Source organism: Daphnia magna, linkage group LG9 (assembly GCF_020631705.1).
Source record: "Daphnia magna isolate NIES linkage group LG9, ASM2063170v1.1, whole genome shotgun sequence".
NCBI lineage: Eukaryota > Metazoa > Arthropoda > Branchiopoda > Diplostraca > Daphniidae > Daphnia > Daphnia magna.
In genome coordinates, this window is record NC_059190.1 from 8,291,392 (window position 1) to 8,316,933 (window position 25,542).

Consider the following 25,542-nt stretch of genomic DNA (forward strand, 5'->3'; position numbering starts at 1 on the left):
GCACAAGTTCAAGATTTGCTGTCATTGTTTATTTTAATTATTTAGCTACATTTCTAAATGCACATCTACATAAAATCTTTCTGATAATAAGCTGTTTAGGACACGTGAGTCGCAACTGGATCTCAAGTCACGATATAAATGAATCTCAACTTTGAACTGCATGAAATATCCGACTTTGTTGTCTATCGTTCATGCAGATTTGTCGAAATCCAATTCGCCACAATACAAGAAAAATACGCGAATGCTATTTGAGGAAACTCTTCAGTCGTTGACTCTGCAGATGTTCAAGTAACTGCCGAGAATATAGAAATGGAAGACTACACTCAGATATTGTGATATGTCAACACACAAGGACAGGAACTTACATTCTTCCTTAATAATACTCGATAGGGCATAATAATTAGACACAGCACTACGCACGTTGGAACCTAAAAAGGACGTAAGGTCCGATACGGAACGTCAAGGAATATATGATATGAGTATAGTCATTTTGAAAATAATGCTAATAACCTAAAGGTAAACACAAGATCTACACAACGCAGGAAATTTCTTCTTTGGATAGACGTCGGGGGAGGGATGGTGCGGCAGATTCCGTCCTGTTAACACCACGGCACGGTGCATCGACCTCACACGGCCTGCAAACCATTCAAGCAGTTTCTACAGAGTAGAGTGATTCGTCAGGGGGTGGAAGGACTGGGAGAGGTGGCGGGGTTGATGCGGGAGGACTAGGGCTTTTATTGCTGCCATTGGACATCATCCGGCAGCCGGAAGCTGCCAACAAGCTACAGACTTCGTCGACCAGGCTGCCACTTCCACTTCCGAGATCCAGCGGATTTGAAAATGACGTGCTGTTGTTTATCGCTGGACGACCGTGCGGGGGTACTGGCGGGGGAGCCGTCACCGGAAGGCCCAATGTTCCTGGTGTGGGCGACATCGGAGACGCCGTGTACCCAGATTTAGGAGGCAGAGGTGGGGCAGGAGGTGGCCGATGATGCCGCATCGTACCGGATTCCCCCGCTTCTGGGGACATGACAAGTGACGACGGGATTCCTGGCTGGCCTTTTTTTGGCACTCTCTTCGGATGGATGGGAGGCGGAGACGCAGAATCGCCGCCCATGAACGACTCGTCGAACGACGATTTCGACGATCTGGGAGGCAGAGGTGGCGCGATCTGACGGGGCGGAGTTCGGCTCAAAGTCGAATCGACAGTGTCGTGTACGTTCGGCGATGAATGGGTGTGGCGAGATTGCTGCGTGAGGCTAGTCGGAGGAAGTTTGCTGCTCAGCGGCGTCCTAGTTATCGTCAACGAATGGACGGGGTTATTGGAGGCCAAAGAATCGCGATCCGTACCGAAACCGGAATCTCGCAACGAAGCTGGACTGAAGAATATGTACTCATTGGCCCAGCGCGGAGATTTGGCTCGGCTAACAGTGGCGACGCTGCCGGCTGACCTCGGCGTCGTCGAATTCGTTGAATGAACAGGCTGAAGTGGCACAGACGCGGCCGTGTTGGCCGCTTGCAATTTCTCCAGGATTTCTGATGGCTTGCAATACAGATCTTCCTCGTCCTCGCTGCCCACTTCGCCGACTGTTAGATGGCCGTACAAACTGCTGCTGGAGCTTGAGGATCGATTGCTCGGCGGGCCGCCGCCAGCCATTAAAGATCGCTGCGCTCTAACTCGGTCGGAAGCCATCGACAATGACGCATTGAGCAACGCATTGCTGCTGTTTAACTTTGCGGGGCTGTACTCGATTCCGGCGTCGCTATCGGCTCGTCGGTGATGATGGCCCAAAGCTGCCGGCGTTTGACTGTTGGCGTAGCGGGCGCCCGTATCCGGTGAAGGAAACCCCCACTCTTTCAAACGCTGTTTCATTTGCGCTAAGCAATCGACCAGCCTCTTGTGGAGTGGCTGGACTTCCGGCGGTGCCAGTTTGCCGTGAAGGGTAAGACCTGCTTCGAGGATGCGCACCTGTTCGACGATACACTGGCGCAACTGGAGGACGTGTTCCAGATGGGTCGGATGGCTGACTAGGAAATCGGAATTGAAAAAGCCTCTTGGTACTTGGCGATTCCGCCCATGACGCAGGCGTCGATCACGCCTTGAAGCCGCATGCTGAACGGGTTGATGTTGCGGCGGGGTTCAGCCGCGTGCAACGAGGCCAACTGCTGCAGTTCGCGATTGACCGACATGACGGTCTCGCACGCGTACTGAACCGGAGCGATTTCTTCGACGTGGCGATCGACCACTTGAAACCATCGCAAAATTCCCGGTAACCTAAGTCACAATTGAAACCAAAACAAAAATGATAGTCGACTGAAGAAGAAATCCAATATCGACTTACGGGTGCTCGCTGACGAGCCAAGTGCGTTCAATCCAAAGGCTCTTGAACTCGTTGTCTCGATCGACGGGTCCTTTATGGACGGGCCGGTCCAACTGAAAACGACGGACGTCGTTGACGCGGTAATAGCTGCGTATCTTCTCGTGAAACCCAACGAGTCCAGCGTCAAAGACGGGGTGATCCTCAGCCACGGGTTTCACGTTGCAGATCTGAATGTGCTGGCCCTCGGAGGTCAGAATGGCGTCACCTGGTGGCGTGTTCTTCGTCAATATGTGCGCAGTGGGGAACTCGGTCTGGAGTCTCTGAGTGAATGCACCAATGCGCTCGTATTCGAGGCCGCGATAGACGAACAGGCGATTTCGCAAGAAGAGCGGAAACCCTTGGCCGTAGAAGCCAACGCGAAAGTACTCGGGTTCGGGTCTCAGCTGCGTCAGGATGTGGTCGTAAAAACCTGCCTGCATCCGCAGGATGTGTGATAGCTTCCCATAGTCGTACAGCCGCGTTTCGTAGAAATCTGCCAGCTCTTTGCACAGTGGGATCCCTTTTTCCCAACATTTGCCGCGGTCGAAATACGCGATGCTTTTCATGTACAGTTGCCTAGACGAACGTCGAAAAACAAAATTTCATAAATCAATGTCTTTTTTATTTTTAGGGGGGAAGGGGGGTGGCTTCAATTCAAAAGAAGAATCAAAGTTATATACTCTTTGCGTTGCCATTCCATTTGCGATGAGTGATGACCGTCGGCGGGCATCATCTGACTGGACCAGCCCATTTGGCTGGCGTGCAACTGGAGTGTAAGGGCCGCTTCGGTGTAATTGTCGGCAGACAAGTGGAGGTCGTGCAACTTGTAGATGTACCGCAGATACATGTCACGGCGATCAACCTCGTCTTTGTAGAAATTCTAAAAGAAATGCCAACAGTTAGCGAGAACAAGACAATCGTTGAACATTTGCTATCGCAATCATCTTGCCAATAGATTAAAGGTGCAGCTCATTCGTTTGTCCCGATTCTCTTCTCCTTCCATGACGTTGCGATAGTCCAGCAATCGTTCCAATAGCCGCGTAATGGAACCGATAAATGCCTTGCCGTGTTTCTGCCACGTCACGTCGCACGATTTGACCTTTTCCAGCAGTCTGTCATCAAGTCAATCAAAAGTTATTATCCGTGAACCTCAGTGCCGATCGGTTGTGCACACAAACCGTTTGGATTTGTGCCCATACTTACATCGAGCTCAACATTTCCCTTTCATTTGTTAAGAAGCGTTAAAGAAAAGATGATTTGTTAAGAAGCATTCATGAATAAGAATGGAAAATTCAATCGCACTAAACGGGCTGATTGGAGGTCGACCAACCGACAGAGAAAAAAATAAACAAATATGAAGAAGAAATACTTACATGGTATTGAAAAGTTCCTTGTAATTGTCGTCGCCCTTATTCTCTCCCACCAGGACGTCCAATTTATCAATCAGTTCTGATTCGACCTGTTCAACAAAAATACACACACAAAAACAAAGGGGGATGAAAAAAATGAGATGGTTTTCATCATTGTGAAGTCACCTGTTTGAAATTGCCGCGGTGTCGATGCTCGCAGTCGAGCATGTCGAAGAAAATGGGCAGAGTAGCCCGGCGTAAAGTCGGTTCTGGTACCAGGGTAACTTGCAGAAACGGGCCAACCATCGACGGTATAAAGTGAATCTTGTAATCACCGATAGCATTCCACATGGTCTGCACGAAGCGAAGCGAAAAGCGAAATCAAACAACAAGTGAGTTGGGACACTTTGAACCAACAAAATGGGGACGTTTTCTTACAAGGATTTGGAATCCCATTTGAACTCGCATATCACCGCCCTGAGCTCGGACCATTTTCAATCGTTGGCCGGCTGTACGCTTTTCCAGCTGCAAGCTGGGCTGCGTCAAAAACGAGACGGCCAGGTCAAAATAATTGCTCCACAGCTGCGTGAAACAAATGCCTCTCGTTAGCGCATTCAATGCAAAATTTCTCTTTAATATTTCGTCTTCAACCGTCCTGTGTTACCTGACTGTCAAACCATCCGCAATCGAGAAAATAGGCCACCAGCGGTTGCGTCATCTGATCCAAGGCTGAAAGCATGACCCGGTTGACAACGCAATGCATGGTCGACCATTCGAACGGGAAGACGTGCTCGCCTTGACGGGCCAGCGTCCGCAGCACAGCGAAAAGTTGCAACAGAAAATCCTTGAGCGGCTTGCGCTCCGATAATTCAGACCAGAGGCGATCGTAATGGCCCTGATCAAGCAGTTCCAACACGCTGAGCAAGCAAGCGACCAGTGGGCCCTAGCAATCGAAATGAAGAAAAGGAAAAGCCATGGTGAGAAAGGGAGAGCCATCATTCGAATCGTTTAAGAGCCGCTACCACATTGGAATCCGTTTTCTGCGCTGATTGCACGGCTTGGATGAGAACGGCCAACGTGGCTAAGGCGATTGTTTCCACGTCGCGGTACCAAACATTGTCCTCTGTCGTGTCGTCGGCCATGCTCATGTTTCGATAGAAGTTCATCATGTGGCCCAGCGTCTCCGTGCAAAACGACGTGACCAACGGCTGCGACAAATGGAGCCGCAGCTGGCGGCAGATTGTGGCCAGTAAAATGGCACGAGCGGCTGACGATTCCGTGAACAGTGGCCCTCTGACGGTGGTGAGAACGAGCTGCATCCTGGCTGTGGCTATCAGCGGATGGGGCTCTTTCGGAAGGCTGTCAATCAACGACGACAATAATTTGGCTGCCTCCGCTTGACTCAGAATTTGGCTCAGCTGTTCCACCACCGTGTAAATATTGCGCAGCAAGACAACCTTCAGCGAACAAAGGCCAAACGTAATCAAAACCATTCAAACTGGACGAAGAGGAGATGGAGCCTACTTGAGTATTGACAAGCCCGTCGCTGCAGAGCGAAGCGACTTTGTTGAAAGTGGCAAAGAGGGACTGAAGGAACTGGCGGAAATCGTCCTCTTTCTGATTTTCCAGCATGGCCCTTGCGTAGAGCCGGCGCGACTGGATGACCAATTTGAAGAGGATCTCAAAAGCGCGGAAGCACTGCTGAATGGGTTCGTGTTTGCAATCGCTGCTGGAATGAACGCGGTCGGTGCACTGCTGGACGCAACTCAGCAAACCCCTTGTCAATTTAAAATTGAAAGAAAAAATTAAAAAAACGGAATTTTTAGCCAATCATTGGCTTCATATTCAGAATGTTAGAGTCATTTTACTTGTAGGCCAAAGCGGCCGAAAAATGATCGGTAATGTAGGCATCCACCACCGACTTGAAATGCTGGAATTTACTGTCGTCCAGCAAACTCAGAATATTCACCTTAAACGAGTACAACATGAAAGATGAGTACTTAAAAAATTCAAAACATTGGAAAATAAGCTCATGATTAGATTACCAGAACTTCAAAGACCAAGCCCGAATGCGGGGTTGCATTTCCCTCGGCGTCGGAGAACATGACAAAGAGCGAATCCAGCACGTCCTGGAGAAACTTGACTAGCTCCTCCCCTCTCAAACGCATGACGAGGTTGAGCGTATCGGTAATGCGTTCCGGGTGAGATTTCCATTTGAGCAACGACAGCAAATTGGCTGCAGAAGGAAAAAAAAACAAAAGGAAAACGCGTGAAAAATCATTAGTCCTTGCATTATAAATCTCGTTACGCCAGCACAAAAACACACCCCCAAAAAAAAAAGAAACTGTTCCAAATGGATTTGATACCGTTTTGAGTGAGTTTGGTGGAACAAAGGTAGAAAGCCACCGTGACCGACTCACGGCCGTTACGCTGAAACGACGCACAGGACGGCGACGATGAGGCGATGGATGACGTGGCCTGAACGGCGACCGACTGCACCTGCTTCGCCGAGTAGGGCAACTGCAGATAGGAGACGGACGGATCTTTCAAGCGGGCAGAGTCTTCCACTTTGTAAACCAACAGTTGGTGTTGCCCATCCGGTAGGACGGTTCCATCGCGGTCCATCAACGGGATGAACGAGAAACCGATCAGTCTCTTCTCCGTCTTATCTTTGGCTAAACGAAACCAAACGAACGGAAAACGAAATGAAATCGATCGGAAATGGACGTGCCAACATCAACCACTTACTGCTGCAGTGCCGATACTCGAGCCGCAAATGGGCGCCGTAATACTTTTCGATGGACAACAAGACTTTAATCATTTCGTACCACACAGGGCCGTTCATGTGGTAGAGGACGACCGAATGGTGCTGGGTTACTCCGTCCACGTTCGACGCTCCGTACAAGCAGTTCTACGCCAAAGAGAAAACAATATTCAGACGGCGAAGGAAAATATCGATTCCACTTGATCAAGTGCGTTTCTTAGAGTTCGATCAAGTTATCCATTGTCTCGATATGGCTAACAGGTGGGATGAATGTAGCAAGTCTAACAAGAAAAAAGATGGCACGGCGATAATCAAGGCCACGTTTTGCATCGGGAGACAACGACGCCGGTCTGGACCGGTTAATATACGTATGCACGCATGGATTATTCATGCATTTTGCACCACGACACAAAGGAAGACAAAAAATAAAACCAAAAAATTTTTTATAAAAAAAAATAAAATCAAATACATTGTTGATATCATCGGAAAAGCCGGTTTCACCCCCCTTTTATTTCCCCTGACGCTGATCGTGGGAGAGAAAAGGGGGAACGTCGTGCGCTTGCGCCACATCAACGCCATTGAATAGGAAATGTTATTTTTTTTGTTTTTTAAAGTTCGTGCCATTGCATGTTAAATACTTGTCATTGCATAGCGAATTCAAAAACAAACAAAATGTGCGACAAACGAATAAGAATTTGTACCTGGATGGGCCTGCCAAACTCGTCTAAAACTTGAACGGTAACCTCGACGTTTTTACTCGACGACTTTCCTCCACGTTCGAACTCGCCTCGTTCGATTACAAAGTACAAATCGTTCCTGTCGACAGGCAAGACGTCAAGAAAAATTAGATGATAAACAACACGGCCCGCAGCACACCAGACGCAAACAAAACAAGCAAGGCGAACAGTGCGCACGGCAAAACTAATTGCGCATGGACGCCGAAGAGTCTAATTAACCGCACCTGACGTCACCGGGCATGATGACGTCGGGAAAGCCCAGCTTCTGAGTCAAAGCTATGTTTTTCAACAGGTGGATGTACTCGTGACGCAAGGCGGCCAATTCGCCACGCAACAGTCGCAGGGAAACCACCACACCTACGTAGTGAGGCGGAAATGATTAGAAAAATCGCGAAAACAGAAAACAAAAAAAAACGAGCCAATCACCTTGAGAAATTTGTCCGGAAAGGAGGCTGAATTTACTGGTGGATTTCTTGGCTACCAATTCGTGTTGCCACAGACCGTAATCCTTCTCGTCGCTTTGATACAATTTCAGGGGATATTCACGCTCTTCTTCGTCTTCGGCGCCGAGGCCGTTGGCGTCGGCCAGCAACTCGGCCAGAGGCAAGACGGCGACGGCGTGAGGACGTCGGTACGTCTGATTGAGCGGTTTTTTCGACGACTCGGTGTAAAGCAGCCGGCCGAGTCGGACGACTTGGACCACCAGATATAAATCCTTTTTCAAATCGGCGCTGCCCAGTTCCTGAAATTAACGGCACGTCATAGACAAAGAACGAAACGTCAGACAGAGGAAGGAGAAGCAGAAGAAACGCAAAAGCTTTTAAAGCTATCGATATCGAATGCAAATTGGGATGATGGACGAAAAAGAAGCGCAGGTGCGGCCGTACCGTAAAGAGCGTGGCGCTGTTGTTGGCTTTGCCGATGTAGCTGGAGAATCCCTCTTTAAGAACCTTGACTAGAAACTTTTCGCTGCGAGCCAGACCAAAGAAAATGAATGTCAATTGTCAACTAGACGACCCAACGCCAAACGCTTAACACCCAAACACAAATAGACGACATCAATGAAAACAAACGGGTCTTAGGAGTTCACCTCACGTAGCGCGAATGTTGCATGTCGTACAGGACGAAATACACTTCGGCATCTTCGCCGAGCGAGCAGCCAAAGTGACGCATCGACAGGTACAAGTGATGAGTTGCCGGACGCGATTCCGCATTCTTGCCACCTCTGGCCGGCAGAGTGGAATTCCACTACATCAAGTCCAGTGTTAAAACGAAAAAAATCAACAGCATTTTTTTTTTAAATGTCATTGTAAACTTTGCCTACCGTAGCACTGCGGTTCTTTTCGGCACTGGTCACATGCTAGTGAATATATATTTCAAGAAAGGGCGAGCATTAATTGACGTTACTATTCAATGTTAACGAAACGTATAAGAAACTCAAACGTACCACGTTGTAGAGTTGATACACTCCAAGGGTATCGGGTCCGACGATGCGTTCGTCGATCCGCGGCACCAAGTCGAGTCCGAGTTTCCTAAACAGAATTTACACACACACACACACAGAGACACACACACAAAAAAAAAAAAAACGTGTTAAATGAGCCCTTTTTATTCTTTCCTTCGTCTTCTAACAAAGCTTCGGTCGAAATGTAACTGGCATTGGCATGGAAAAAATATGTTTCCGAACGAACGTGACACGGCCAGAATGAGACGGGCAAATGTGACTTTATGGCATTGGAGACAAACTCTGGCCTTTATTTTTATTTTTATTTTTTTCTTCGGATTTTTACAATTTAACAAGCGCAGCATGGGGGCCCCTGGAGCCGTAAAAATGGTGTTGGTCGTGTTGCTATGACCGTGCCTTTAAATTCAGTATTATACCCATTTCAATTTAAAATGCGCCAGACATACATAAAAGAAATTTCTTTTTTTTTTCCTTCTTCTTCTTCTTCTTCTTCTTAAAAAAAAAACCGGTCGAACTTGTATCTTAGACGATAAAGAATACAGACACACAGAGAAACCCAATGGCCAAATAGGGTGGCCGTCATCGACCGCTTTTTACACGTTGGCCAAGACCGGTTTAAAATTATTTTTCATGTTGAGGGGGGGAAAAAAAAAGGGAGAAAAAAACTAAATAAAAAAAAAACGGCAATGTCAACTGGTTTTCCTTCTCTCTGAGAGAATGGTGAAGAGCTAACATATTTAAATTAAGGTAGACAAAAAAAAAAAAAAAAAAGACGAAAATTTAATAACAAATCTAGAAGCCGTAAAGACGGTGTCTCGTATCAAGAGTTCAAGACTACCGTTTGCAGTAGCCCGATGCCTGGTTGTCAACTTTCTTCTTTTCTTAAACAATAAAAAATAAATAAAAATATATCAAAGTAACAAAACAAAAACAAAAAAAAAAAAAGGGGGGAGTTGAAAGTTTAGCTCCGCATTCCGTGACATACGACCCAAAAAACTTGCCGCCATTTTTTTTTTTTTTTTTTTCAAAAAGATTTTATTTATTTATTTTCATTTTTTTTTTTTTTTTTTCAAATATTTTGTTGCGATGGTATCGCAGGTTTCGAATCTCTTCTCGGTCGTCATCCGACACTTGCGTAACAGCGTGACAAAATGCAAGACAGGGTTTAAAAAGAATCCACCGACCAGATCTCGGCGCCGATATCTTTCAAAAAGAAACATGGCAGCTGCTTAGCCATGCACACAACTCATAAACAGGAATTCATTTTATTATTATTATTATTTTATTTTATTTTATTTTATTTTTTTTTTGTCGTTGTTGTTCCCTTCGAGAAATGTGGGGGTGGGCGAGCTCTACAACCAACAACAAAGAAAAATGAAAGGTAAAAGAACTAAAAATACGTGCCAATAACAAAACAAGTCGAGAGAAAGGAGAGAAAAAACAACAACAAACGAACTGGAAAATGAGTAAGGTTAGTTAACTGATGAAGCAATGTGTTGGTTAAGAAAGAAAAAAAAAAAAAACCCCAAAGACATTGTGACATTTCCGGCCGTTGCACTACCCGATTTCACGTCCATAAAAGGAATTTGGCTCGCTGTCTTCCGCTCGGAATACACAAAAAGAGGCTGACGTGACGTCAATTGGGTGGCAGAAGAAAACCAAAGCGAGAAAAGAAAGAATCGTGGGTTTTTTTTCTTCCTTTTCCCGACCCAATCAAAGATAAATATACAACTCCGTCGCTTAGAGTCGAGGTTCAGTTGAATCAAAGACACACGCAGTTAGTTCCACCAACATGTCGGTGGTGGGCTTGTTGGCCGGTATCGGCGCTTTTTTCAAAGTGCGTTACCTGCACGACAAGGCCGTCATAGACAACCCCGTGTTCCGTCTTCACTACCGTTTCACCAGCGCCTTCTTCTTCGCCGCTTGCGTCCTCACCACGGCCTTCAATTTCTTCGGCAATCCGATCAGCTGCATAACCGGAGAGCCGTTCTCAAGACCGGAAGCGCTCAACACCTACTGCTGGCTTCACAGCACGTTTACGCTGGCCAGCCAAGAAGGCCAACGCGTTGGAATAGAATTCGCTCATCCGGGAGTCGGTGCGGAGAAATCCGACAGCGAGCATCGCTACCACAACTACTACCAATGGGTGCCTTTCGTCCTGTTCCTGCAAGGCGTCCTCTTCTACCTTCCGCACTGGCTGTGGAAGATGAACGAAGGCGGCCGCGTCAGAGACATGACCGGCGGCAGTCGAGGCACCAGCATCGGACAGGAAGGCGCCCGTCACGATCACTGCGCCGCCCTCTTCAGCTATTTGGTGCAGACGATGCGATATCATCGCAATCTAATCGCCGCCTACGTCACGTGCGAGCTGCTCAACTTCGCCAACGTGGTGGGAAACATTTACTTCATCAACCGGTTCCTCAACGGCGCTTTCCTAACCTACGGCACGCGAGTGGTCCAGCTGTCCGACGAGGACCAGGAGGATCGTGCCGATCCCATGGTCGAGGTCTTCCCGCGCATGACCAAATGCAATTTCCACATGTACGGCTCGTCGGGAACGATCCAGAAGATCGACGCCCTCTGTCTCCTTCCGCTCAACATCGCCAACGAAAAGATCTACATCTTCCTCTGGTTCTGGCTCATTATCCTGTCAGTCATTACCGGTTTAGCCCTGATCTACAGGTTAGCCATGTTTATGTCACCGACGCTACGCCTCTTTCTCATCCGTCGCCTGGCATCGCCATCAAAGGTAAATTTCAATTGACTCAATCATTCAAACAAACAACTTCGTTTTATAGCTAAAAAAATGCAAATGAAAATAAAAAGCCCAAACTTCCACGGGACGATTCCAAATTTGTTTAAAGAAATGTTCGTATTATGGACAGGCCTCTACAGAGACAGTCGTCTGGCGCGTCCCTGTCGGTGATTACTTTCTCCTTCACATGCTCGGCAAGAACCTGGAAGGCTTCCTGTTCAACCGATTGATGGACGACCTGGCTAAGCACCTGACGAGTAACGCCAGTGAGGCGGAGGAACGACGACGTGGCCCGTTCACACGCCAGACGTCCAAATTGTCCGAGCTGATGTCATCGGTTGGAAAGCGCGCTTCTTTCAGGGCGGAACCGAAGGCAATCTACTTGCCAATGGAAGAATCCTCCATTACTAAATCGCAAAGCATTGATTGAGTCATTTATACTATTTTGATTTTCTTCTGTTTTTCTTTTTGTTATCGAAATCGCGGGTATTGTTCGAATTTTCTGTTCTTTTTCTGGCATTCAAAAATACACTTGGATTTCGGTTTGCTTTTAACGAAAAGTGGGATTCTTTCTGTTTTCTGTTTTGTTTTGTTTTTTGTCAGATTGATCTTTTTTCTTTACCCTCCCTGCCCTTCTTGTCTCAGCCCTGGGGTTCTCTACCTTTTTTGGGGAGGAAAGGTAATCAAAAGAGAAGAGAGAGAGAGAAAAAAAAAAAAATGTTTCGTTTTCCACATGTCTGGAATGTGTGAGCTTGTCGCTTTTAGTCTCATTTCTTCCCCCCAACAAAAACGATCGAGATCATTTCTGGCTTCGAGTGCTGCCAGTGTCAACTTGCAACCAACCGGCCAAACGCTCAACATTTAACAGGTATAAAAACGAAGAGATAAAAACCGAATGAGAGACTTCTTCCCGCTTGTCAATCACGCGGTTCTGACGTTGAAACCAAACCGTTTCAGACATTTTTCTTTTTTTAATGAAAAGAAAAGGTTTTGTTTGTTTCTTTTCTGATTTTCCCTTTTTTCTTTTCTTTTCTTTTTCTTCTTCTGAACTTGATTACTTTCAGTGACATGTCAGTCGCCCGCCTTTTGAGTGTTTTTGCCACCTTGCTCAAAGTGACATTGTTGCAAGACAAACCGGTGGTTGACAACGCCATTTTCCGACTGCATTATCGATTCACGTGCGTCTTCTTCCTCGCTGCCAGCGTCCTGGTCACGGCCATCGACTTGTTCGGCAAACCCATCGATTGCATTGGCGACGTGTTTCCACAGAGGCGCGGTCTCAACACTTACTGCTGGATCCAGCACACGTTCACCGTCCCATTTGAGAGCCATCAAATTCATCCGTGCGTCGGGCCGCCATCGAGTGAGAAGCGCTACCACAGCTACTACCAATGGGTGCCGTTCGTCTTGTTCTTCCAGGGCCTGCTTTTCTACCTACCGCACTGGATCTGGAAGCAGCACGAGAACGGCATCGTCGGCCAGTTGACGGAAGGCAGGCGCGGGTTCGATTTGAAAGGTCGAGATGCAACGCTTTGGCGACCTCTGCTGTCAAGTTACCTCAACGAAACGATGGGGACGCACGGCTACTTGGGCGTGGCCCACGTCACTTGCGAGCTCTTTAATTTGGTCAACGCTATCGGCAACATCTACTTGATCGACCTGTTCCTCGGTGGCTACTTCTTCGATTACGGATGGCAGATTCTTCAACGGCAAAGCCTCGACCAAGAGGAACGACGCGATCACATGATTGAAATTTTCCCGCGCGTCACCAAATGCACGTTGGACACTTACGGATCGTCGGGAAGCGTGCAGCGACACGACGCTCTCTGCATCCTACCCGTCAACGTGCTCAACGAGAAGATTTACATTTTCGCTTGGTTCTGGCTGGTCTTCCTGGCCGTCGTTTCCCTTTTCGCCCTGCTCTACCGCTTGCTTGTCATGACGTCGCCCGCCGTCCGCCATCTTGTTTTCAAACGAATCGGTTCGACCACTAGCGATCCGCAATCGATGGCCATCCTGAGTCGACGGCTTGCCTATCCCGATTGTTATTTGGTCTTCCTGCTGGGCAAGAATTTGCAAGATGTGGCGTATCGTGATTTGTTGGACGATTTGGCCCATCACCTCGATCATTCCCATCTCAATTGTTAAATGTTTTAAGAGTTCTTAAATCAAATGCTTTCGACTACTGTTTAGCTCATTTTTTTTTAGTAATACGTAGTAATACGGTAGCCGATCGGGGCATTCTATTAAAGAGATTTCGGTGGGCCCACCTGGACCAGAAGTAAAAGGCCTCGTTATTGGGAGTCATTTTTTTTATTTTTATTATTATTACATTGGGACGCAACAATTGGAAGGAGAAGAAGGAGGGGGGGGGGGTAAAATGCCTCTGACACAAGAATTGAGATTTCAAAAGCCAATAAAAAAGAGGCCATTGAAGATGCCGCGGGATGAATAATGAGTCTGACTCTTCTTGGCCTTGGTCGACCAGCAGCGCCATACGAAATGAGATAGACAACTCGATTTTCTCTCTGCATCACCCCTCCTCCCATACGCCCATTCTCTCTCCCCCCTTTTTTTTTTGTTCCATCTTTTCCATTTTACTTTTGCTGAACTGTTCTAAAATTTCATTCCAAAAAGAAAAGAAAAGAAGAAAAAGAGCACTAGAAAAAACAAAACAAAAAATGAAAACACGAAGGGGGAAAAGAAATGAAATAAAGTAACCGGCACTAAGGGATAATCCATCACATGACCTCACAAGGGGGGCAGCGGCAACTTCACAAAACCCCCTCTAACCACAGACCGAAAATATTTAGAAATATATCGTCTAGTACCAATTGTGCGTTTCTCTATTGGGCCATCTTTTTGTGCATGTTGAAGGAAACAAATGAACGTCGGCGAATGATACGCATGTTTCGCTTGTAAGATACTTCATAGCTTCAAAAGAAACAAAACAAAAAGACACACACGCCACCATTCAATGGACCAGTTAAAAAGACACTCATCAAACAACGGTGGGCACGCACACACACATATACTAATAAACATGCAATTTGTGTGTGTGTGTGTGTGTGTGTGTATGTCAGAATGTAGTAACTATAGCTCCATGTTCTTTGTGCGTGTGCGTGTGTGTGTGTGTGTGTGTTGCAAGTGGAAAGAGACAGAAAGAGATTTCTAAGCGAGGAAACCTGTTTTGGTCTCGCTGGTTGGTGTGTCCAGGGGGGTCGGCTATATAACAAGGCCCTAGCTGACGGGACTGGCTCTCACTGCGAGTCGAGAGCTCCAACCGACCACAGGTGTTTGTGTTGTGTGCGTTGTTCTCGAGTGAATTTCAGTTGTGCTTTTCTGTTGTCGACTCGCAGTGTCTTATCAACCAGTGTCTGTTGTGGTACAACTCGACTGGCAAAAGAAACTCTTCGTTAGTTTTCTCGGATCATCTGACATTTTCTTAGGTAAAAATGCACAAAGAAAACTAGCTAAAGTCAAAACAGAAACAAAGTACACAAACAAATTGGTCAGCGTGTGAGGCATATTTCTTTTTCTTTTTTGCTCGTAAAGACCACACCTGGTGTCTTTTGTTAGTCGTATCTTTTCACGGCAGGTGATCTCTTCCCTCCAAGTCGTTATTACCAACGGGCAATAACTCCCAACGTGTTCTCTATGGGCGCGTAACCCAATGATCAAGTCATTCATTCTTCCAATCTTTTTATCTTTTTCTTTTTCTTTTGCTTGTTGAAAAGGGCAAAAATAACCAAACTTTTTTGTTTTTCTTGTTTAATTTTTGTTTTTTTCTTTCTCGGAAAGATAAAAAAGAAACGAAAATTTAGTTGTAGAATCAACGTCGTTGTAACGTTTTTCGATAACAAGCTGCAATTGATCTGCGACTACTGAAGTAGTTGTGCGTTACAAAAAATATCCTTAAGGCTATTGGGAAAGCATTTGAGATATTTTAGGGGAGAAATCGAAGGAGGGCGATAGGAAAAAAAAAAAAACGAAATAATAATAAAAAAAAAAAGCCAAACATGGCAGAGGGACAAAAACATTCCAAAAAGACCTCGTGCAACTGCGGATGCCGATCACGTCCCGACTCTTTCCTTCTTTCTGTCGTTCAACACGACGACCGATTTTCACTGTCTTTCGATAGCCGAATAGGCCACGATCATGTCACACGCTGACGCATTTAAAAGTGTTCGATCGGCTCACGCTACAAAACTTAAACTTAAGCAAAAAAAACAAACAAAAAAACAAAAAAAACAAAGTTGAACACAAAGCTCACAAGACATGCCCGGACAGGTATGCAGCTTAGCCTGCAGCCACGTTACACAAAAGGCAAACCGGCTATGCCGCATTCTTGGCCTCCAGTGTGTCTGTGTGCACTTGCAGATGATGCCTTCAACAACAATAACAAAAGAGAAAAAGAGATTGCTGATGTCTCGCTTGTTGCACATGCCCCATCCGTGTCGACATCGTTAACCAGTGAATGATTGTGTGTTCCACATGTTCTTAATGATGAATCGCTTGTTTTCGATTGCAGGACTGGTATCGAGTGCAACAGGACGACCATGACGCTAATCGGATTATTGGGCAGCTTTGCCGGATTCGTGCGTGTGCGATACCTGCACGACAAGGCCGACATCGATAACGCCATCTTCCGTCTTCACTACCGTTTCACCAGCGCCTTCTTCTTCGCCGCCTGCGTCATCATCACGGCCTTTGACCTGATCGGCAGTCCGATCGACTGCATCACGGACGACGCCATTTCTCGGCCCGAGGTCATCAACACTTACTGCTGGATTCAGCACACGTTCACCCTGCCCGGCTCGTCGAAACTGGCCGGCGGTAAAGTGGTGGAATATCCGCAGGCCTTTCAGGGTGTCGGACCGGCCTACGAGGGCCAGGGCGAGCGCCGCATCCACAGCTACTACCAATGGGTGCCGTTCGTCCTGTTCTTGCAGGGCATCTTGTTCTATCTGCCGCACTGGATCTGGAAGCAGTGCGAAGACGGCCAAGTGCGAAACATGACGGACGGAAGTCGCGGCCTGTTGCTGGGCTGGGTGGCCGAAGACCGCAAGATGCGCTCTTCGGCCCTGTCTGACTATCTGCAAGAGACGCTGCACACGCGCGGCCGTTTGGCTCTCGTCTACATCGCCTGCGAGGTGCTCAACTTCGTCAACGTCGTCGGCAACATCTTCTTCATCGACAAGTTCCTCAACGGCGCATTCCTCGACTACGGCACTCGCGTCATCCAATACTCGAACATGGACCAAGAGGATCGCGACGACGTGCTCATCGAAGTCTTTCCGCGCATGACCAAGTGCACGTTCCATCGTTACGGGCCGTCCGGCTCCATCCAGACTCACGACGCCCTTTGCGTCCTGGCCTGGAACATTTTCAACGAGAAAATCTACATTTTCCTGTGGTTCTGGCTCATTCTGCTCTCCGTTCTGTCCGCCCTCGCGCTCGCCTATCGCTTGGTCATCGTCGTTTCGCCCATTGCCCGCCTCTTTGTTATGCGGCGCGTCTCTTCGCCGTCGATCGATTCGGCCGAAACGGTCATCCGACGTGTCCCGTTCGGCGACTATTTCCTCATCCACATGCTCGGCAAAAATTTGGAAGGTTTCCTCTTCAACGGTCTCATCGACGATTTGGCTCATCGCTTCACGGCCGGTAACGATGCCGGCAAAATTAATTCGTCCGCCGGCCTGGAAACAGCGCCCATTCTAAACGCCCGATACGGAAGCCCTGGCGAACGATGATTTTATCGTTTTAAGAGACGAACCCACATTATTATTTTTTTTTTCTTGTGTGTTTGTATGTGAATGTGTGGGAAGGGGGGGAGCTCTCATCTTTGTTGTTCAATTTCGTGAAAGATTTTTTTTTTGGGGGTTTTATTTACATGAGCCAGCAAGATTCACTGTGATGTGCGCGCCACCGAGTTGTGTCCAAAAATGTGTGTAGTTTTTTTGTTTTCTATTTTTAATCCTTTCTATTTTGTATTTTTTGTTTTTACACTTAACTTTGGTACTTTTTTTGTTGTTTTACTTTAATTCGATGTATTCCTTTTCCTGCAAGTGTACTTGAACAGCCAGTGCCACCAAGAGACACCTCATAAATTTCTTTATTTCTTGCAAAATTGCTACCCAACGGGAACGAGTATTGGTTGTTTGTTTTTTTTTCAAAAAAAAAAAAAAAAAGATGTAAATAACGAAATGAACAAATAAAAAAAAAAAAAAAGTTATAAAAAAAAAAATTGAATTTAGCTGTTGAAAATTTCTTGAAAAGGGGTCAACCGCAAAAAGGATTTGAAATCCAATGACTTCCAGTGTGTCTGATGTGCTCCAATACGAGCCGATCGTAAATGGAAAGGTGTCACCTTTTCGACACGGTTACCATTTTAAAATTTTTTATTATTTTTTTTTTTGTTTAAGCTCCAGGATGATGACCTTTTAGAGTTTTTCTCTTTTTTTCTTTTTTTCTAAACCCTGAAATGCCAGTTTCGTAAGTTCGTTTCACCAAAAACACTAGGAGGAGTTGGAAAGGAGACCGGTTTTCTTCTCTCTCACCTCGGATGAGGGAATAGAAAGCCCAGCGACCCACACACAGACACACGAAAAAATCGGGGGAATTTTTGAAAAGACGTTCGACAAATGGCCAACGTTTGATGGCCATTATACAAGTGATGACCACGCACGAAAACCGGATCCTTCTTGCATCACTTAATGCACACAAAGATGAAACCGAATCATATTTGTATGCGTCTATATAGAATGTTGGTACCAGCAAAAAAACAAACCCACAGATGGCAATCATTTTTGAAGCTTGGCTCTTTTTCGAAAAAAATAGATAAATAAATAAAAATAACATATACTAAGAAAAAAAAAAAGTGTACACACAGCTTTGAAAGAAACTGCCAAGATAATTGACAGGGTAGCGGTCCCTTAACTGGCTGGCATAACGTCTGAACGCGCACGCCCATAAGGACCTCAACTCGGAAGAATAAAAATAAAACCCACACAGTTTCATCAATGTCCGACATACTCTTGTTGTTGAAAAATAAATCGGGAAAGAAACAGGGAAAAAAAAACAAAATAAAAATTGACGTGACGTACCTGTTGCCAGAGTCAATATGAGATGTGATGCGTAGCCGCAAATCGCGGAGATGATCCAGCGTGAAGGTGCCGGTCATCAGCTGAAGACGCCAGTCCATCAGGTCTAAAATGGCCGATCGGAGCATCGTGCATTGCTCTCTCTGACGTCTCTGCATAACAGTCAAATAACATCGCCCGTTAGAATGTAGAAAAGAGGCTCACACGAGATCATTATGCAAATCAAAACGAGAAAAAAAAAAAAGAAAAAAAAAAGAGAAAAACATGGGAGCGCCTTTCATCTCTTTCCCTTTAAATAAAAAATGCCAAGCAGATAGCAAAGAGAGGCTGTCTATCTATACACAGTCCGGGCTTCTTCCCGTTTCATTTTCCCACGCCCTCGCCCGACACCGACGGGGCCGGCGTGTTTCTCCCACCTCCCATTTCCATTCCGAACATCCGAGATGAGCGCCGATATCAAAGGTAAAAGAATTATTTATAATAACGAGCGTCGTTCATCTTCAGCCAAGGAATTTCTCAAGCCCCCCTGGTTTGGACAATACGGACGGGATCGATCAACGCGGAATCAATCAATGACCGAAGAAAAAAAATAAAATAAAATAAAATAAAAAATTTTTTTTTATCAGACGATTCCATCCATCACCTGTAATCTCAAGAGAGGGAAAGAAAAAGAAATCAAATAAAAAACCTTTTTCCCGGATTGCAGCAGCAGCAGCAGCAGCAATTGAATTGTACGATGCAAAAAGACGCCAGTATTTGATGCCTTGCGGTTTCAGATGTTCCGGAAGCCCCGTGAACTATTTTTTTTTTTGTTTTCTTTTGTTTTCTTTCGCCCCATTTGAAATCAATCAAAAAGAACAACGACTAATCCATCAACTGGTATATGTTGGGCGTGGTGGCAACGTTTATGTATGCCCTACTACTAGAAACATGTGTACCGCAGCCATGAAACGCCCAATCGAAAACGTTCGACCGACTCACAAACGACATCCATCTCTCACCAAAATATTTACTCTCGAATAACTTAAACAACAACCTCCGGATGTTGGACTAGAATAAAGAAAGATCAACCCCCCCCCCATATCCTGCCGAAAATAGGGGAAGAAGAAAACAAACCAAAACAAACTTAATAGAAGGTAAAAAAAAAAAAAAAAAAAATTAAAAATAATGTTTTTTTTGTTTTTTTCCAAATTGTTGAGGGGGGATGACGTTGCACATGTCGTCCAAACAGAGGGGAAATAAAGGGCCTATAGCGTTATGATATAGTCCAAGTCCTTGACCCTAGTGGGCGGCGGCGGCATAGCAGAGACGCTGTCTGTGTTACCTGTGTGTGTGTGTGTGTGTGTGTGACTCAGGAGTTAGGGGGGGGGGAAGTGGAAAAAAGCGTGAGAAACATCTCCCCCACCCTCTCAGTCAGTCTCTCTCTCTCTCTCTCTCTCTCTCTCTCTTATTTTTTCTCTTCATTTTCTAGCTCTATTTCTATTTGGCTTGAGGTCTCAAAAAGTTTGTTGTGAAACAAATACGACAAAGACTACGGAATACAGGTTTTCTTTTTTCTTTTTCCACGTTGTAAATCAACTACGTGATCGATAACGTCCGCACTAGCAGAAGCTCCTGATGCTGGGCCAGTGGTCTGAAAGGCCCTCTGACCCTCCAACCAACTGGTCAGCAGGAGCAGCACAAGAGCGGACGATGGCCAACCGGGGGCTGATTGTGTCGGTAGCTATCCCGCTGTGAAACATCAGTCCGAAAGGAGGGCTGTCGGTGGAACTTTTTTTTTTTCTTTTTCTTTTCTAGGTATAATATACTGTACACACACACACACACCTGCCTGCCTTTCAGCCTTTGGCTTCTTGATTTTTTTTTTCTTTCTTTCTCTCTCTCTCTGTCCGGAAATAAGAAAAAAAAGAAAACAATTTTCAGGTATTTTGGGGAATAATGGGGAGACCCGTGCGCGCGAGCCGCTGCTTTTACAGTGGCCTTCACGCACGCAAGCAATCACCAGAAGATATACGATCTGCTACTACTTGTTGTTGTTGCTGCTGCTTGGAAACGAAAGATGATGCCGTTCATGCGTCCCATCACATTGTGACACGAAAGCGCCGGCAAATTTTCCCCTCGGAAATCCGAACACACAAAAAAAAAAGAGCGAGGAGACATAAATACAATAAAGAAAGAAAGGTAAATAAATAAATGTGAAACCATCGGGGCACAAACGGTCACAAGGGCACAGACGCGATGACCCGATTTGGTCATTCCTCTCTGCTTCTCTTCGATCGTTTTCCGACATCTCTTTGGCCTTTTGAGTCGCAAGAGCAGGAGCAGCTCATTGGCTCCCATCAAAGAGATTCTAATCGTCCTTCTTCTGTGTTTTTTTTTTTCCCTTTTCTTTTCTTTCCTCCTTTTACCATTTTCTTTGTAAAGTTAAACCCGTCGCCTCGTTAAGAGAGGGGAGAAAAAATTTAAAAAAAAATAAAGAGCCTAGTCTTGTGGCATGACAAGCACCTCCAGAACGGGCGCGGATTCGATCTGCGTGTCACGCCGAGACTCTCTCTCTCTCTTTCCCCGTAAATTCTATCTTTTTTTTTTTTTTTTTTTTAATTTTTACTTTTATAAATGTGTGTGTGTGTTTCTTTTTAAATTTAAAATCCCAGGTCACGAGGGAAGAAGGCGCCTCCGCCGGCATAAGAACCGGCTTTAAAATCCGTTGAGTTTAGTGCCTCGGAAGGCGAGCGAGAAAGAAGCGGATGGCTCATTAGGACGCAAACTAAAACTGAGATTGTTATCAACGAAATGATACAATTCAATTACCTAACTATCAGATGGGTATTTAAAAAAAGAAAAAAGAAAAAGAAAGACGGCAAGAAGGGAAAAGACAAAACAAAACAAAACAAAACAAAGAGAGCTCGAGTTGGCATGCGTCTGGTAACGGAACTACAGCGATGGCACAATAAACGACTACCCGTATCGCACCGGGCGGGCCTCGTTTCTTTCTTCTTCATTGTCTGAAAGAGACAGATTTTTTTTTTTTTTTTTTTTTTTGTGGTCTTTCTTTTTTGGTTTTGGTTTTTTTTTTTTTTTTTTGACTGATGCAAGGAGAATCCCCTCCAAACAAAACGAGAGGAATTGGAATGTCATTTTCTCCCCTAAAGCAGGCGGCTTTTGTTTAACAATTCTTCTTCGGTCTATGCGAAGCGGGTACCGTATAAGTTTCGAGCAGGGAAGAGATGAAAAAACAAAAAACAAAAAACAAAAAACCAAATAAAACAAAAAAAAGTCAAAATGACTTGATGTGTTTTGTTTTGTTTCGAGAGAGTAACTCTGGCGCTGGCTGTTAAATGACCCTGTTTGCCTGATTCCAAATAACTTTTGATTCGAAGAATAACAAAGGAGAAGAAGAAGAAGAAGAAGAAGAAGAAAAAAATAAAAGAGGATAGAAGAAAATGGGGATCGGACGACACGAAAACATTCCAGAACTAGTAGGGAAGAGAGCATTATTTCGCTCCGGGCCGTCAAGCTTTCGCTCCGATATCTGCCACCGTTGACACAAGTCATTTGTCTCATCCGGTACGAGCTCCAGCCATCAGGTGGCTTCACTTTGTCTCCTTCGGCTCTGTCTACTTCGCCCTCTCTCGCTCTCTCGCTCTCTCGCTCTTTCTTTTGTCTGGAACAGTTACACAACGTAGCAACAACCATCGTCTGAAGACGTTTCAACATTTCTTCTTAGGCTACGCCATTTCGTGTTTAACTTTAATTTTCGGGGGAAACTTAGAAACTTCCATCAACAGATATGCACAAACAAGTGGTTCAATTTTACTTTGACATTCATTCCGCTGCGTAAACGCTCAAGTAATAATGAAATAGAATGCCCCCCCCCTCAACAAAAAAAAATAAAAATAAAATAAAAACAAAAAAAGGTGGAAAGGCAGAAATTTCGAATTGTGCACGTGTTCACCGTTTTCCACAGGTCTTTATCGACATTAGAAATAGTTTTTTTTTCTTGTGTGTACAAAGGTGCGTAGCGAACAGCCATCTAACGGTAGAAAATGAAACTAAATGACACTCACCACGAACGATCGGTTCCAGATAACGCCCCATTCTCGCAACACGTTAGTGGCTTCTTCGACTACTGGATCGTCGTAATGCCAACACCTGAGCGGAGAAAAATCATTAAGTAAGAATTCGGGAGAAACAAACAACAACAACAAAAGAACCCCCCAAAAAAAAAAAAAAAAAAAAAACACGTAATCCCATGAAGCCAATCTAATTTGTACACAGAAATAAACTCAAGATTAAAAAGAGAAAACCCATAAAGCGTGACGGTAGACTTGGTAACAGCTGCATACCTTTCCTGATCAGATGTAGGTCGTACTTGAACGTAGGAACACGGGAAAATTCCCTGTAAAATAACGCCAGAAACAAGATCATAAACGAAATCAGTGTTGGCGGCAAAGTGTATGGGAACCATTGCTTACCTGCAGGCTAGGGGTGCGCAGATTCACGCCCAGGTACCAATCTAACAGGAAGAAAACCAAAGCGTTCAAACAGGAAACATGTTTATCAAAGAAATCAATGAACTTTTAGATAAGAGGAATCTCTTCGCAGCTGTTATCTTTAGGGGCAACAACACATGTCGATGTAGTCATGACCGACATTCCCACGAGCACTTACGGGGGGGTGTTTGTGCGTGTTTTTCATGTGCGGAGTTAATGATGGTGTGAGGAAAGAGTTTATCTCTTTCCGTTTTACGACTTTTTTTTTTATTATTTATTTATTTTTAAATTTTTTCTTTCTTATCAATTCCATAAACACTATATCATCGCGTGAAGGAAAAGACTTCCGACAATGCGATAAGTTGAGAATTCACTCCTACCTTCACATATCTGGGTGATTTCCACTAGGTCGCCCAGCTGCAACGTCAATCCGTGAGGTATAGAAGCTCCGTCTAAGTGGCTGATAGCTTTTGGAACAAAGAAAGAAAACAAAAACAAACATTGGTTAAAAGAAGTTTTCATTCATAGAATTCAAGTTCAAGGGATTTCGGAGAGAGATGATGCCTTTGTTATCGCAGTCCCACCCAACAGGAAGTCCTCTCTCTCTGCCTTCGCTCTCCCCTTCTCCGCGTCTTCATGAATGGAGGGTTCGTTTCACGAGTACGAGATGTGACCAACGGCTGGGTCCAGTCCCTACGCTGTTGTACACAACGGGGGAGGAAAACTGATGGGCCACCCAACATCAACCGTCAAATGCCGCAAACTAAAACTAAGCCAAACAACTATTTCCTTATTGCCACTATGAATGGGGACGGTCTTTTTCTTTTTCTTTTTTTTTTTTTTCTTAAGTCAGCGGGAAAGAGAGAAATCGATTGTGCGAATATTGATCTGTGCTGGACCGTAAAAAGAAAAGACTAAAAACAAAATAGACAGGCAGATCATCCATTTTTGTTTTCTTCGGTCCATCTGCCAGCGTAGGAAAAGAAAAGCGGAATGGAACGTGAGTTTGACGGGATTATAAGACACGTTTGCCATCAATACCTTGTGCCTAGCTATTTCAAACTTTTTGAATACACGCTGCATGTGTACAGCGACAGCCTAAGGTTATTAAGCGGATAAAAAGACGAGGGGAAAATGGGGGATTACAATGTTGTAGGAAATTGAAAGGGGGCAGGAGAGGTAGGGAGATTCTGCGTCAGAGGCGTCCTCCAAGCTTCCGCGCGTGTAATATGCTATGCTTTGGGGTCAAAAGCACTGGCTGGCAAAAAACTTTCCAATCAAACTTTCAACTTCTGTTGTTCTCATTTTCTCTAGTTGTGGAAATTCTGGAATGGAAAACAGCAGGTAATGTTATGGCACACAATTCAGGTTTGACGGATGGCAAGTTTAGGGAAAAGGGAATCACTGTGCCACGGAGCAGTTGCTAATTTTTTCTGATGAAGCAGTCAGACTGACAGCTTGTTAATTAGGCACTAGAGAAATAGCTTTTTGCCGGGGAGTGCATCAATTTCCACTTTAATCCCAAGTTGATACAACAACAGGGTAAAGAAAGCACTGGGAAAATAAATATTAAGCACGAAATATCTTACCCACTCCGATAGTTTTCTCAGACACGTAATTCCACATAATGGGACATCACCCGCGACGAATAAAAACTAAGTGCTATCATGGACTATAAGACGCACAATTACGAAAGGTTTGCCAGTTTCATTGTAACGAATGTTTTCAGGAGACTGTCACCAACACCAATAGAACAAACACAACACACACAAACAGCTGCCCCCTTTTCCAAGCAGTCGAAACAAACGCGAGGAGTTTACAATTTACAAAGCCTATCCTCACTAGCCGGACTTCAGAGCTGCAGGCCAGGGACAACCTAGTTATAATTTGAAAGTTAACTAAAATACCTCAATTTTAAATATCAAAATGATCAAAAGGGAAATAAAAACAAAATGTAAATAAAAGTCTGGATCATTTTGATTGCATGAATAATTTTGGGATTTTTCAGAGTCACGGCGAAACAGAGATCAACAAAGGTGGCCCTGCTGGCATCAAGCATTATCTGGGGTTGCAGCTGCCATCTAGCAACGTGTACTACCAGCTGCTCTCAGTATACTCATAATACGATTTTGTTAGTTTTGTCGCTTAGGTCCAATATTGCGCTAGACCGATTAAATGAAAAAATGTGTTACATTGGGAATTTTTTCTTTTTTCATATTTTTCAATGAAATTCACCGAGTAGATAGCCCTTATTATTACCTATCGATTGCCGTAAAATTCATGTAAATCCGCTAAAAAATTAGACCGTAATTAATTATTTCATTTTATGATATTTTGGAAGGGGTGGGTGGGGGAGGGACCAAAAACAGACATTTTTTGGTACGTTGTTTGGTTATTAATATACCAAACTAAACAGAAAATATGTTTTTGAGATTCTTTATTATCTCTAGAATGTTTGATGTGATAGTTTACATCGATTTTTATAGCTTAAGATCCAAAAATTACAATAAAATTTA

The 25,542-nt window shown here is 45.0% G+C and overlaps 4 protein-coding genes across 4 annotated transcripts; 3 read left to right on the plus strand and 1 right to left on the minus strand.

Moving 5' to 3' along the window:
- Nucleotides 1-10: 10 nt before the first annotated feature.
- LOC116930518 (dedicator of cytokinesis protein 3) lies at nucleotides 11-25,006 on the minus strand. Its single transcript, XM_045179254.1, is given in 28 exon segments — nucleotides 11-2,052; nucleotides 2,055-2,275; nucleotides 2,343-2,936; nucleotides 3,041-3,240; nucleotides 3,310-3,472; nucleotides 3,734-3,819; nucleotides 3,896-4,063; nucleotides 4,148-4,291; nucleotides 4,374-4,652; nucleotides 4,732-5,166; nucleotides 5,234-5,486; nucleotides 5,578-5,678; nucleotides 5,755-5,945; nucleotides 6,076-6,384; nucleotides 6,458-6,620; nucleotides 7,175-7,289; nucleotides 7,435-7,567; nucleotides 7,637-7,952; nucleotides 8,098-8,179; nucleotides 8,301-8,458; nucleotides 8,535-8,570; nucleotides 8,658-8,742; nucleotides 18,537-18,685; nucleotides 22,601-22,685; nucleotides 22,880-22,932; nucleotides 23,009-23,049; nucleotides 23,407-23,493; nucleotides 24,616-25,006. Coding segments are annotated over 28 exon segments (6,090 nt in total). The 5' UTR covers nucleotides 24,653-25,006; the 3' UTR covers nucleotides 11-646.
- LOC116930520 (innexin inx3) lies at nucleotides 10,398-11,990 on the plus strand. The gene is made up of 2 exons (XM_032937906.2): nucleotides 10,398-11,424; nucleotides 11,561-11,990. The coding sequence occupies exons 1-2, from the start codon at nucleotides 10,468-10,470 to the stop codon at nucleotides 11,858-11,860; spliced, it is 1,257 nt and encodes a 418-aa protein (XP_032793797.2). The 5' UTR covers nucleotides 10,398-10,467; the 3' UTR covers nucleotides 11,861-11,990.
- Nucleotides 12,138-13,617, plus strand: LOC123475984 (innexin inx3-like). Its single transcript, XM_045179256.1, has 2 exons — nucleotides 12,138-12,298; nucleotides 12,495-13,617. Exon 2 carries the CDS (start codon nucleotides 12,499-12,501, stop codon nucleotides 13,576-13,578), a length of 1,080 nt encoding a protein of 359 aa, XP_045035191.1. The 5' UTR covers nucleotides 12,138-12,298; nucleotides 12,495-12,498; the 3' UTR covers nucleotides 13,579-13,617.
- Nucleotides 14,676-17,597, plus strand: LOC116930521 (innexin inx3). The gene is made up of 2 exons (XM_032937907.2): nucleotides 14,676-14,879; nucleotides 15,962-17,597. Exon 2 carries the CDS (start codon nucleotides 15,990-15,992, stop codon nucleotides 17,181-17,183), a length of 1,194 nt encoding a protein of 397 aa, XP_032793798.1. The 5' UTR covers nucleotides 14,676-14,879; nucleotides 15,962-15,989; the 3' UTR covers nucleotides 17,184-17,597.
- Nucleotides 25,007-25,542: the final 536 nt, after the last annotated feature.

Coding starts and splice junctions, on each gene's coding strand:
- LOC116930520 (XM_032937906.2), top strand. CDS start 10,468: ATGTCGGTGGTGGGCTTGTTGGCCGGTATCGGCGCTTTTTTCAAAGTG. Junction 11,425..11,560: donor GCCTGGCATCGCCATCAAAG/GTAAATTTCAAT, acceptor TATTATGGACAG/GCCTCTACAGAGACAGTCGT.
- LOC123475984 (XM_045179256.1), top strand. CDS start 12,499: ATGTCAGTCGCCCGCCTTTTGAGTGTTTTTGCCACCTTGCTCAAAGTG.
- LOC116930521 (XM_032937907.2), top strand. CDS start 15,990: ATGACGCTAATCGGATTATTGGGCAGCTTTGCCGGATTCGTGCGTGTG.